The 14175-nt window shown below is 43.2% G+C and overlaps 1 protein-coding gene across 1 annotated transcript in view; it reads right to left on the bottom strand.

Annotated features, from left to right (window-relative positions):
• Positions 1-13797, bottom strand: part of sema3fa (sema domain, immunoglobulin domain (Ig), short basic domain, secreted, (semaphorin) 3Fa) — a 50001-nt gene extending 36204 nt beyond the window's left edge. Inside the window, exons 1-2 of the mRNA XM_071517926.1 lie at positions 13556-13797; positions 11388-11595 (exon numbers count right to left, since the gene is read on the bottom strand). Of these exons, the coding sequence (XP_071374027.1) occupies positions 11388-11553 (166 nt within the window). The 5' untranslated portion in view covers positions 11554-11595; positions 13556-13797. The remainder of the gene's footprint in view (positions 1-11387; positions 11596-13555) is intronic.
• Positions 13798-14175: the final 378 nt, after the last annotated feature.

The raw sequence follows: 14175 nt of genomic DNA, 5'->3' as shown, positions 1-14175 counted from the left end.
TCTCCCCTTACTCCTCCTCCACTCCTCTGCTCTCTGTTGTTCCTCCAGGATGGGGTGGGTTCAAGGGGTCCCAGCCCACACAGGAGTGATGTCAGAGGTCTAAGTGACACCCCAACCTTCAAACTCACTCAGACATTACATGCCTAAAGCCACAGTAGCGGTGGAACATGGGGAATACAAATCCGTTTGAATCGAGAGAAATCTGACGTTGAGGGCTTTACCATCTACGAAGCTTCACATCTATAGCTTGGAAAGTGGACTTTGTAATGAAGTTAGGATTTGACTGAAGCTCAGTTTTCACCAATTATGCATGCTGCAGAGAGAATATTGCAGATGTGAGAACAATCAGGAGTGACTGGATGTAAGTGGTGTTGAATGCTGACAACCAGCAAAACACTTGCCCCTTTTATTCCATTCACAGATGGATATTGATATTCTTCTACCTGGTGGGGATATTAGAGAAGGAAGTATACGTTGTGCCAAGAACTCATTCTGGGCTGAGGATAGCGCTGAGGGAGAGAGGGTTGTAAGTAAATGGTGAAATACAGCTCTGACAGAGGCGGGAGGAGGAGGAGGAGGAGGAGGAGGAATGTTCCGGCGTTTCTAATCCAACAGTGAAACACCGCTATAGGATCCTCCCACGGGATCATGGTTGGGCTCAACCACAGGCCTAATCACTCCCATAATCACGTAGACAGCGACTTGGTCCTCATCCAACACACGCACACACACTCACACACACACACACACACACACACACACACACACACACACACACACACACACACACACACAGAGGCCTGATAGACTAAAGTCTGAATCTCCCACACCTGCGTCTGGCTGAAAACTTTCATGAGGGCTGTGGGGGTTTGAGGTTGCCCAGCTTCTGTCTCAACACAAAAACAACACTGACCTTTCATTTAGGAATGACTAAAAAGAAAGTTTCCCATCAGGCTTTGCCAAACTGGTATGTTATGAGCCACTTTGATCGCAATAGCACTCAGCGAAAAGAAATATTTGTACAAGTTCGTACTTTGGCATCCAACCATTTTTGTATCGTCAGTGAATAGATGTATGGTTCAGACGGCACTTCAGGCTTCAGCCCAAATGTTCTCCCATACCAAATGATTTAAAACAGTTTGTGTGACAATTCGTAAGTGTGAATACAGTCAGTGGGCTTCATTGACTTTTTCACTGGACCTTGCAGCGAGGGGGGGGCATGTGCTGAGGTTACTGTCAGGGCATTGGCAAGGAGCTGAACTGTGGAGGCAGCCGGAGCACTCACCAGCTGAGGTAAACCATCTCAACCAACACTCATACATAGCTAATGGGAAACAGACACACAATTTGTTCTGAGTATGCCTTCGTGCACCCACACTCCCCCTTCTCCCTCTCATCCTCCCATCCCTCCATCCATCCACGCCGGTCTGGCTGAGATAGCAAACCTGACACTGATGCCCTGTAGTCCATTAGCACTCTCACAGTCCTCTCTAAGTCTGCTCTATCGCTCCTTTCACTTTTTCATCCACTCGCCCTATCTTCCCGACAGTCCCCGCTTCTAGTCCCTCGCTCCTCATCTATGACTCCCAATCTCTCTCTCTCTCTCTCTCTCTCTCTCTCTCTCTCTCTCTCCCTCCCTCCTTCCCTTCCTCCTATTCCCCCTGGATGTTCTCTGAGCTGAAACAGGATGAGCTCGACAGTTCAACATGTCCTTCTCTGTCCGGAGGAGTACCAGCCTGCACTCATGTCAAATTCATGTAACATTATTGTGATGGGGCTGAAGAAAATCCCCTTAGACAGGCCATCTTTCTCCACCTGATACCAACAAAAGCTCCATAGATAACTATTTTCCGGCCTCTCCTCCCACGCTAAATTCACTATCATTCTCAGGACATGCCTATTGTCACTGATAGCACAGCCCAACTGTTGTCCTCTCCTAACCAGGCCTCTACCTCCAATGTCTCCTCCCTGTCCAGCTTCTGTCTGCCTCTGGGGACAAAGCATAAGCCATTGACCTTATTCACATGGCGGCCATTTTGAACACTTTGGGTGGGAAATCTACCTGGAAGAACAAATACAGCTATGTCCTACTGTTGTGCACCAAGATGCATCAAACACTCATCATTTCACAGATTCCCCACTGAAAAACTGAATGGAAATTAATGGATCTCAAGTATCTGGAGGGATATGCTCACATTTTAATATATTTGGCCCATTATTGCTAGCTAGTTGGCACATTAAAGCTAGCTAACTGTCCTGCTATATTCAAGCAGTTGTTGTGATTGTTGTTGTTTTATAGCAGTTAGGTCTCTGAAGTAACACCAGTTTTATATGCCAATTTTTCGGGTATGTTTCCCACCCTGAAGGTTCAAAATGTCCGCCATAAGGTCAATGGCATTGCAGTAACAAGATCCTACCACTGACAGACAAATAGTAATGAATGATAGGTGTCTGGGTAAACAAGTTGAGAGGCGCCCTTGACCCTGTGTCTCCTTAATTTCAGTCCTGGTTGCTAACCCCCGAGGAGCAGGGCCACATCTGGAGAGCACGTCCTAATCCTTCACTTTCTCACTCACTACCATGCAACCCACCCACCCACTCCACACAATTTGTAACTTTACATCCTATCAGATCCTTATCAGAGTTCATCATTTTACCAAATTCATTTTCCAAGTCGTCATTTGTCTTAACTAACTCTTGTTCTCGACGCCGGCTTATTTCTGGATTTTCTGTGAGCAGACGAGACAACAGATGTCAGGGGAAATAAGCACAAGGCTGTGATTGCATTCCACCTCTCCTCTGTGGAGAGAATCATTTGAACCCGATTTGGTTTGTAAGGAGTGACAGGTAGATGCTGCTATGGCAACCAAACCAAAGTAGTGTCATATATAGCTCTTTACAGAAGCTCTGCAAGCACTCTCGCACATACACAAACACAAACACAGACACACACAACACACACGCACACGCACACACACACACACACACACACACACACACACACACACACACAGACACAGGCACAGGCACATGGACTTGAGGAGATGAATATTAAAAGACCCTTTCTCATTCCTCTTTGTCACTTTGAATCTTAAGAAAAACGCTTCTTGTGAAATCCATTATCATTTCGCTCTCTAACTCTGTCTCTTAAGCACAACAACTGTCGTCCTCCTCAACCCCCCTGCCTCTTCTGTCCTCCTCTGCTCCTCTGCATGTAGTGAGGTTGATCACAGCCTGCATAATAATCTGCTTCTAATAACGACTAAAATCATACCTCTAAAAGTAGGGACTCTGTAAAGTGCTCAGAAGCTCCACAGAGACAATTACAAAGGCTACACTAACCAATTAACTACATGAAGCACTCCAAGCGCTTGGATACCCGAAACATTAAATGCACTTCTGTGGTTCTTTTAAACCAGGAAAAATAAAATTGACATCAGTCTGATGTACCACCGAGGCCTAAGCCTATTTTTATCCTGTCTGCCACATTTCGATCAAAAAAATTGGCTGCAGCAGAGACCAAGAGACGTGGACACAGACACACACGCAAGCATGTACACACACACACACACACACACACACTGCCATTCCCACACACACACACACACACATCCATCACAGTGTAGCTGTCTCTCACTCCCTGCTGAGTGTTGCCCCCCTTTACACAGCAGAGAGAGAAATGGAAGGGCTATTTATCAAGCCTGCCAAAGCATCTCCCATGTGAAGAAAACTATCATCTACATATGTATGATATCATTCTAACTAAAAACACTTTATACAGCATGTTTTCTTAATACAGCATGTTTTGAAGACTGCAGTCTGGGAAACGCATAAATGGTTTCTCTTGTTCTTCATGGGTGATCAGAGTAGTAGGAAGAGAAAACTTCCCAGGAAGCACACATGCATGAAAATATAAATTCATCAAGGCACATACTGTATAAGGTCAGCATCTTAAAACATTATGCCATCACTGGAAGTGCTCCTGGGAGCCACGAGGCAATGGGGAGGAAAACTGTTGAAAGGTAAAATGTGGAGTAAAGACAGATTGAGTGTGAGAAATTAGGCGAGAATCTTAACTGTATAGTGTATGAGTGGATTTGACATGACAGGAAGAGAGTTACTTGCACCAACAGCAAACTTTCCCTCTTCTGTTCACCTTGCTCTACTATCCTGTTATCTCTCTCTCTCCTCGCTCCACTCTGTTTTTGTTTGTGAGATTTAACAGCGTCCTCTCCACACAGTACCATCAGGCCTATACACTGCAAAAATCTCCATCTTAACAAGTCTGTTATTGAGTCCTAAAATCCAAATTTTCTTAAAACAAGTAAAGGAAACTGCCTGGTGAGATCATTTCACTTGTTTCCAATGCAAATCAACTTGTTCCAAGAATTTAGTAGAATCGAGTGTCATTTTATTGATAGTAGTGCAGTGATCTGCTTTATTCATTCCCGAAAATTCCTGAAACAAGTGAAACTGCATTGGAAACAATTGGAGTTATCTCACCTCACTGGTAGAATTTTTTTCTTGGATTAAGAAAAATAAGATTTGAGGGCTGAATATGAGCCTAATGACTGAAAATAAGAAATTTTTTGCAGTGTACAGATTACAAATAATGGAGTGACATGGGACGAGCATCCTACAGAACCAGTGTGCCCACTTGGTCCGAAAAAGACTTCAGGTCCCACAGTAACCGAACTACCACACCGTTGTCAAGGAAACTATATTGTTTGGGTGTTGCTGTCTAGACCTAATAATCTACAGTCCTTGAGTGGTGAGGAAGACAGGCGGATCCTGAGAGGACTAGATGAGTAGATCTGCTCTTCCCCTGTACAGATAATTAAATCTATGATTAAAATGCCTAATGGCTAAAGATTGGAATAATAAATAGCAGAGTGATTATGATTTCATTTGGATGTTGTGCATTTCTGTCACTGCAGGGAGAGATCCCAGCATGATTAAGTACTTAGTCATGGGCCCAAGTTGCCGTCGCCTGCTCAGAAGAAATATTCACAGCGGAGCGAACTGTCTGCTTTTCATTTTCAATCCTGTCCGTTGCACTAGTTTATATTTGCATTTCTCCCTTTTAATCTGTGACATCATTTAAGGATGGTGAGCCAGCAATTTATAGGGTGAGTTTGACTGAAAAGGGCTGAATACACAGTGGAGACACATTATTTTCTTTCAAGCCTGGGATCCAACTTACCGCTACACTTACTGCACGTTCACAGAGCCGGTATGTGAAACCTTCCTTTGCCCTCAGAGGCATATATGTCCACCCACACCTCCCTTATACATTCCCCTGCTCCCTTCTCGTTGTGCCCTCCATGCACCCTCTCACCCCCTCTGAAGGAAAGTCGGGGCACTTCAGAGACCCCCTCTCCCCTTTCCCCTTTTGAGTGTGCTAAAACAGTGCGCCCCTGCTGTGGGTGGCATACTGGGTGCTCTCCTCCCTTGACTCACACTGCCAACCTCTTATCAACAAGCAAGTAGAGAGGGTGTGAGAGTAGAGTAAGGGAGAGGAGGAGGACAAGGCGGAGGAGGAGAGGGAAATAAAAAGAGAAAGAAGCAGAGACAGAAAGGACACTATATTTAGCACGGGAGCTGTCACCTTCTGTTTTTCTCTCCTGAATAATCACAGTTTGACAGCATGTATCCTGCAGAGCAGAGGTTGCTGGGATGTAGTACCCCCCCACCCCCCTCCACCAACACCATCTCTGGAGAGAAGGTAGCAAAGTATTGTAATAATAATTGCTGCAGGCTTGCGTGCCACAGCCACCACACACTGTTCTGCTGAAGCATTTTTCGGCGCCCTCATATTCTCTAATGGAGATAATGGGGAAAGGTTGTAGTTCTGGACTACTGACTGTTGATGGGCACAGTGACGTATGGATGCTGCATACCGGGCAAGCACAATGACCAGCAATATGGCCGACAGACATTTATAGAAAACCCAAAACATTCTGCATTCCAGGATTTCTCAGATTCTGTTATGCTTGAGTTGATGTTGCTCAGTAAATGGCTGTGACAAACCTGTTTCCCTTTATAGTAAACTGAGGATGTTTATCTGCTGGGAAAGTTGTAAACAAGCACAACTGGTAGGTAGAGGAATGAGAGGAAGGGAGTGGTAGAAGGATGTGAATTAAATATGATATGACATGGTATGTATAGAGTGGATCAAACAGCACAGGGTGGCATGTGCAGTATAATTTAAACAGTTTAAAGAGCTTATTTGCACGTAGGAAGATGTGAAAGAGCAGTATCTAACAAGTACTGGGCTTGTTACTGAAAAAAAGTAACACATTACTCATTTCAAAAGTATTGTTATTACTTCCTTTATTACTCCCTATGAGCATTCACTTGATATGCTACTTCATATTACTTTTCCATTCCCCAAAATTGTTGGTTGGTGTCCTACATTACCTTGGGATAACCCAACTGCCTCTGCTGTGACTCATGAGGGAAACTAAATAACGTTAATGTCCAATGTTCTGTCATCCTTCGGCTCACAATCAAAGTGGTGGGAATACTTCCCACCAGACGAAGTAGGCTAAACTTTTCTCTGCCATTTCTCATCCAAGCTTAACTGAGAGGACGATGACTGGTTTATTTTATTCTCATTACATGCCAGCAATCAAACAACCAGGTATATTTCACTCCAGTCCCTGCAAGCTAGGCTTGATTTGCCAAGAGAATGCAATGGGAAAGGAGATAGTGGGCTGCTAGGCCTTGATGCAATGGACAGTAATGGTTGTGAAGTGATTATAGTACAGTAAGTAACACAGGGATATTTATACACGATATTTAACAGAAGAAGAAAAACAACGAAGATGAAAAACAGCCTTTTCACACAGATGTGCAAAATGGTCTCATTGTGTTTAACATCTCTGACAATGCATGTATAAAATGTAACGTAATGTGTAATGTAGCTGTTTCTGTGATCTGATGATATGGCTAATTAATGACATTAACTCTGAGCTGAATAGCAAGGTGGGATTCTGGGTTATGAGAACAATGTAATCACAGACTGAACACAGACGCCATCTCCCCAGTGATTAGACAATCACAATAGGTTATATCAGGGGCTTGGTTTCATGCAGCCTGCTCACCTTTGTTTAAAGGAGACAGATCAAGACAATTGAAGCAGACAGTGGATGTGTGCCTAAAAGACACTTTTGTATGTCTGTGGGAGTGGCACAGGCAGGAGCCTTGTCTGGCAGGTATGTGTGGACTTCACTAGCCAGACTACGGAGACACCCTGGGTAGGTAGGAGTCAACGTTGTCTGCTGGCAGACAGGTTAGCTGTGGATAAGCTTCCAGCAGCTCATTGATCGCTGAGATCCTCAGTGTGGTGTGGAGGGCAAGGCTTGGCTCAGGCACTTAGCTCTGTCTCCAATGTCGCAATTATATAAGAACCTCGCAGCCTGGGAGAGATGTGAGGAGATAAACTTTGCTTTGGCATCTCTCTAACAATCTCTGTGGAAAAGGTGTCCGCCAACAATATTACAGAGGGCTCTCTCTCTCTCTCTCTCTCTTTTCCTCTCTCTCTCTCCCTCTTTCTCTCTCCTTTCTCGCTCTCTGACACACGCACACAAGCTTAAAGACTTAGACACATATTACTATATTGCTTTCTCTTTCACTAAAGAAGTCAAAAGGACACCAAAAGCACCATCTGCACAGAAGGAATTTGCATTGATATCACTTGTTGAAGACACAGGTCTGCCCACATGTCTTCTACACATATCTGCCTATAGAACCTTAATCTACGGTGAGAGATAAGGTCTATTGCTGCAGAGTCAAAAATAGAACTGAGAGTTCAAACTTAGTAGCAGCCTAATTATTCACAGAATAAAGAAGCAGAGGACATCTTGCCGTTTCTGATCTTATGTCTAATATCAGGAGAGGTGAGCCAACAGTCAACTCTTTGTACAGACATGACAATCGTGTATCCATTACACGAGAGAGAAAGACTGCTATAGGGAGAACGTGACAGAGAGCAGAAGCTAAAGTAACCTTAAGATTCTTTCAGAGAAATTGTCCAATTACAGGACTGTCTGGCTTTGTCTTTTCTCTCCAGGCTTTCTTCCCCAAAGCCAGCCTTGTACCCAGGTGTTTCACCCTGAACTAAAGGCAGAAGGAAAACAAAGTTAAACACTTTCAAATGTGACTGACGATTAGCGTAACAAGCTATTACCTGTTAATATACTCCCATTCTCCCACAGTGCGGGGGCAGTTAACCTAGGGTGTGACTGGCTCCTGTTTGAAGGGTCACAACCTCCCCGAGCCCCATGCCCTAAAATAGCATGTGATTATAGACCCTGTTTGAAAGTAAATATAGGAGTTCTCTGCCTCATTCGGTCCGTATGTAAAACAATACACCTACTTAATCACACAAAGATGGTCCTTTGTTTTTGTTGTAATATTGAAATACCATGGCTACACTATCTCTCTGTCAACTATTCATTTGCTCTTGCAAAACCAAAGTTATCTTCATAACCCATCATACGCCTCTGAGTTAATGTACTGAGGAAAAGGGTGTAATGTAGAATTTTACCATGTATGTACGTGCTGTCGGTGTGTTGCATTCCACTTTTCTAGAAAAATACGCAATCTATAGTTAGGAGAGATGGATGGTTGCCTGGCGTGCTGTGGAGCATGTGTTTGTGCTATGTCTCAACTCTTTTCTAGTTGGGGTAGATGATCTATCCTTATGAGCTTTGAATGGACATTCCTTTGCTCTTAGCCGCTGCTTGCTCTCTTGGCCCTTATCACTGCTAATAACTCAGCCTGGCGCTAACACACTCAATAGCTACTTTAGGAACCTCATTAGACAGAAATATCAGCTGTTGCCCTTCAGTTTATGTTGTCCTCTAATAAAACTGGTAGTAAACATTTACTGAAAACTATTGTAAAAATGCGATCTTTTGGACACAGACCTTAATGTTGAACAAAGAACAAAAAAACTTCCTCTGCTTACTATAAATGATGAATCAACTTATATCAACAAAATCTGTATAATTGTGCTCAAGTAACATAAGCATAAACTATACACAAAATACCAGAGGACAGGCTTTCCTTAGTCTTTGTAGAGAAATGAAACATGAGCTGTTGTGTGACAGTGATGTTGTGTGGTGGCTATAGCATGTGATCTGATTCTCTCATTTGGTCAATCTTTAGTATGTAAATCCTTAAGCTTTTAGTCATGCAGTGTAGGGCTTTTCTTTGCTTAGACAAAATGACATAAGATAAAGGATATAAAAACCTTAGATCAAAATAGACACATTTGGAAAGTAGGGATTTTAAAAGGCAGTAAACTAATCTGACTTCTCAAAAATTATGGAATTTCTAAGTAAGCCTTTGTAAGGCAGGGGGCCACACTGACAAATATTAGTCATGCAAGTCCTAATACAGTATCATACTACACTACTACATTACCTCTTCCCTTTAAAGAGCGTTTAAAATGAATTTATTCTATCTGCCTCTAGCTTTGTGTGTGTGTGTGTGTGTGTGTGTGTGACCCTTTGTCTGTTGTTCAAGCTGTCATCTTCTTTGTTAGAAAGAGAGGATCAGAAAAGCCAAGACAAGGTCTAGGTTCTCCTGTGGCCAGGGTTTGGATGTCAGCCAGCAGCAGCTAAATCGACTCTACCAGCTTTACAAGATGTAAATAATGAGTGAAAACTGGTATTATGAAGCCTTTATGGCTAAACATGTAACGCTGGGTCATAGACAGAAGCAAACAGCACAGTTAGTGGTTTTATATGCCAAAACAGATTCTTCCAGCTTCTACATTTGGTAAAATCACGAATGCACCAGCTATTATTACAAAAAAATGTGGAAAGTCTTTGCATGCATGATCCAGAGGTAAGCTGGGGCTGTGGCTTCTTTCAGCATCAAAACTGAAATGCTTATTAAAATCAGTTGGATTATGTTTTCAAGAGGCACTTATTAAAATTCAGCCAAACCTTAATGCCAGCACTAGACATGTATTATGAAACTTAAAGCCAATTATTTGGTTAAGCACGCTGGCCCATAAAATATTAATAAAGGCACATTTAAGAGCAATTCCCAGCAGCATAGTGCAAAGCTAATACAATTAGGAAATGCACAGCTTATGCTAAATTCTAGTCGCCGAGTATCTGAAGTTGCTCTGTGAGGCATAAAGTAACCTCCAAAACCAATTAAAAACAAAAAGGAACTCAATTAAAAGAAATAGAAAATAAATGAACAATTTTCTACCGAGTAAATGTGAGACCAGTAGACTGTGAAATCCAACTCGATTAGAGAGAGTGAGAGAGAGAGAGAGAGCGAGAGAGAGAGAGAGAGGGAGAGAGAGGATGTGTGAGAGAGGGAGAGAAAACAGACAGGTAAGCAAAAAACTGTGGAAGAAGAGGAGAGACTGAAAGAGGGCAAGTCTTCATTGCCAAAGCCTATAAACTGAAAGGTCTATAATTTAATCTTATGTCCTCTTCAGAGTAACAATACATAGCCCATGACATGAAGTCATAAAAAGTGAATTAGAGTAGAGAAATCCTTCCTGATATTCCAGGACCAACTGGTGCTTTTCAGATGTAGAAACAAGTGCTTGACAGATCATAACAAGTGCTTGACAGATTGTTCACTGCATAAATTTGACTTTATTAATAATTCCAATTCAGTGTTCATAACTGTTCATATTCCACTAGATGCATGGTTTATGCATGGATCAAGATCTGAAGTGTCACCATCCGAGAGGATGGGGATTTTAACTCATCAGAGGCTTAATGAAGTCTCCTCTGCCTTGAGCTGCACCGGCAGGTAAACCTCATGAGCTTCACATGTACTGCGCTGGAATGACAAAGCACCGGAGATAGCAGCACTGAGACCTATTTTAAAGGGACAGTTCAACACACACAGGGTCTCATGTGGCACTGAGAAACATCCATAACGTGCTGGGCCGGCGCCCCGAGCATGTGCCCAGCCAAGTGTTAAATCTGACTTGATTTCAGAAGGGAGCCGAGGTCAGAGAAAGCCCTGTTTGGGGAACTAATGGCAGCCAGACGCTTAAATGAAGACATATTCTCTGGCTCTGAATAGCAGGGACAATCAGCAGCACTTCTCGTCATCCCTCTCATCACTCCCCTCTCTCGGGGCAGACAATCAAACTCTCTGTTGCGCAGTGAGGGGACAAACTCCAGGCTTGCCAAGCCATGGATTTAGTTGGCACTGACACCTTACTCTTTCCAATTATCCCACAAGACAAAAAAACCCTGAAACTGTTACTGCCTGAAAAGTGACTATAATAGTAGTAATCAAATCTATATGTCCTTAAAGCTGCAGAGACGTAGAGAATGACACAAACTGGGTCACATACACGGTGTGCATTTGGAGCCAATAGTGTGAGAGCGCCTTACCTTTGAAGGACAGAAAGACCCGGGGAGCAGAGAGGGGCTCGTTGGAGGCGGGCAGCGTCCCGGATGCCCCGGATGGCACGGATGCCCCGGATGGCCCGGATGGCCCGGATGCCCCGGATGATAAGGCCAGCAGGGCCAGCAGCCAGCACAGTTTGTCCCACAACATTGTCCCTCTGTTTCCGAACAGAGGAGATGCAGAGTCCAGGAGCTGAGGGACAGAAGGGGGGGGGGGGGGGGGGGGTCACATCAGAGAACGATTATTGGCCTTTACACTTACAACTGACAGACCACACCAACTGCAACACCTGACTCTCCCTCACTGCCTGGAGAACTGAGCTGCAATAATACATCCACTCTTAAAAACAGTAAGTAGTTTTAGTAGCCTATAGTTTCAACCACTGAGCTTAGCAGTCTACACTCACAAGACAGAAAGTCAACCTGACACTGAGCTGTAAAAGGTCCTAGACACTGTGCTAAGATTTGGGTCACTTTATGTTCAAAAATGCATTTTTTGTGAATATTCATGAATGGATATTTGTAATTAGTATAGAGGGCATCGAAGACACACAATGTTTAAAATAAATATCAGGTATTCTTTCACTTCTTTATGCAATATGTAAGTAGGTAATGATATTGGCCAGGTACCTTAACCTCCACTAAAAGAATGGTTAAGAGCTGCAGGAGTCTGGCAAGAAACTCTTATAGGGCAGAATGTAGTTTTCACATCAGATACTCTATAAATAATCATTGCTGGCTCTATGTTCTTCCTCTCAGTGCATTTCATATCAATCCTGTGACGACTCATTATAATACTCCTTCCCTAAACAACCGTAGCCTAGTTATTGTTGATGGTATTTTCTCCTTTGTGCTACAGGACAGCGCTGCTCTGAATGGACGGAAGCTCCAGTGTCACAGCGCCAGAAGAAGCAGCGCTGCCTCACTCTGCCGATCCTCACGCCCAGTGCTTTCCATAAATAGTGAAACAAAAGGCATTTGTGAAAGCAGCAAATACCTGTTCCAATCGAGAGTGAATCATATGAGTCAAGAGTTATATAGCCTACTCATTATTAGTCTATACATAAAGCGAGATACGCTGAATTAATAGGGAGCTCGATCGTTACGCCTGGCGCGCATAAATCAGTGTTCACAAATTAAAGCACAAAGCGCATCTATCCTCACTTCTATGGTAGGCTACAACCGGCTGTAGGCTAAACAATATTAACATAGCCTACAAGTATCTCTAGACTTTCCAAGTTTATCAGCGGGGACGAGGTTAAATAACTTTGCGAAACACCACCACAGAAAACTTGATGAAGACAATATCTGAGCTTATTTGCAGGGTTTTTAGACATTTAAAGCAACCTTGTTTTGGTTTTGCTATAATCGCCCATGCATGGCACTGCTCTACTTGTAAACGTGGATCAACAGGGTATGAGGTCAAACAGCCACTCGGGGTCTTAGGATCAAGTTCCGCATTAAGCCCCCAAGGCAGACCTGACTCCAAAGACCAATAACCAAAATAAAGCGTGACTTGGCTTTAAATTATAAGGGCATGTATGAACCATGCCTCATTTACCTGGGACTGGGAATAGTATAGTATTAGGGAGTAGAAAGGAGTAGTATCCTAATATTAACAGTGAAGAGTAGATTACAACCTGAAACTACAAGATCACAGCAAAAACTTTATAGCAATCTCAACCCCAACCTCAACACACATACACAAACCACACAGACACACACGCACACACACACACACACACACACACACACACACACACACACACTGAGAAGCAGCCACTGTTCTTGCAGTTTGAAATAAAGAAACTAGCCAATTACTGCAAAAACTGACTTGCTTAGGACGCCTCCCAAGTCCAATAAAATAAGGAATGGAAATATAAAAAAAACTCTTAAATACGAACGAGGTAGTGATCATGATATCACTTAGGCTACGCCTTTCAAAACATTCAAGACAAAATTATTCTACTTAACTTTAAAAACAAAAAATAAAATAAATCAAATGTATTATTGTCCAGTAATTTACTGCACATGCAACACAGGCATTGCTCGACTCCAGCACCTAATGTGGCTTCCCATTGTTTTATTAGCTCATCTGTCTCAATACAATTTGACTTGACTGGTATCAAAATATCAATAGTATTGCGACCTACCTTTTAGTTATGTCCACGGGATATTATATTAATACTGGTCAACATTTAGAAACCATTCATCCAGATCCTTTGAGCTCCTCTGTCCGCACACTGTAATATCAGTGTATCCGCCGCAGATCCCGCGATTATCCAACAGCCAAACAAAGCTTGGATTTAAATTAACTTGACACAACCACCTTGACTTGAAGTGATCTCATCAATAGACTCTGTATTTTCCCACTAAGTTAGGTCAGAACAAAGAGTTGTTCCCTCAGATGACAGAAGTGCTGGGGATTCAGCTGTGCGCAGCGGCGCTCAAGTCTGTAGTGAAGGGAAGAGGCTTCTGCAGGTGGATAGACTGAGGTCCGCCGGCGGTAGACACACCCATGGGGAGGGAACTTACCTTAGCATCCGAGGGCTGCGTCCCGCCCCAAATTTTACCTCCTTACAGTACAGGTGGGGTATAAAAGGTACGCTTAAACGTGATAGAGAACATGCAAGCAGTAAAACGGAAGCATGCTCTATCTTTTGTTTTTGGATCCAATTTGTCTTCGTCAGCAAAAACTAGAGATAAAAGTAGTAGTGCAACAAGCAAAGTCATGCAAATTCTATTTTCTCTGCTGAAAATGAACACTCAGCGT

This window comes from Centroberyx affinis, unplaced genomic scaffold (assembly GCF_046629955.1).
Source record: "Centroberyx affinis isolate AG114_WGS23_722 - 3 ecotype Tasmania unplaced genomic scaffold, CSIRO-AGI_Caff_v1 ptg000543l_1, whole genome shotgun sequence".
Taxonomy (NCBI): domain Eukaryota; kingdom Metazoa; phylum Chordata; class Actinopteri; order Beryciformes; family Berycidae; genus Centroberyx; species Centroberyx affinis.
Note: the sequence above shows the minus strand (reverse complement) of the source record. Positions and strands in the feature narration are given on the sequence as shown.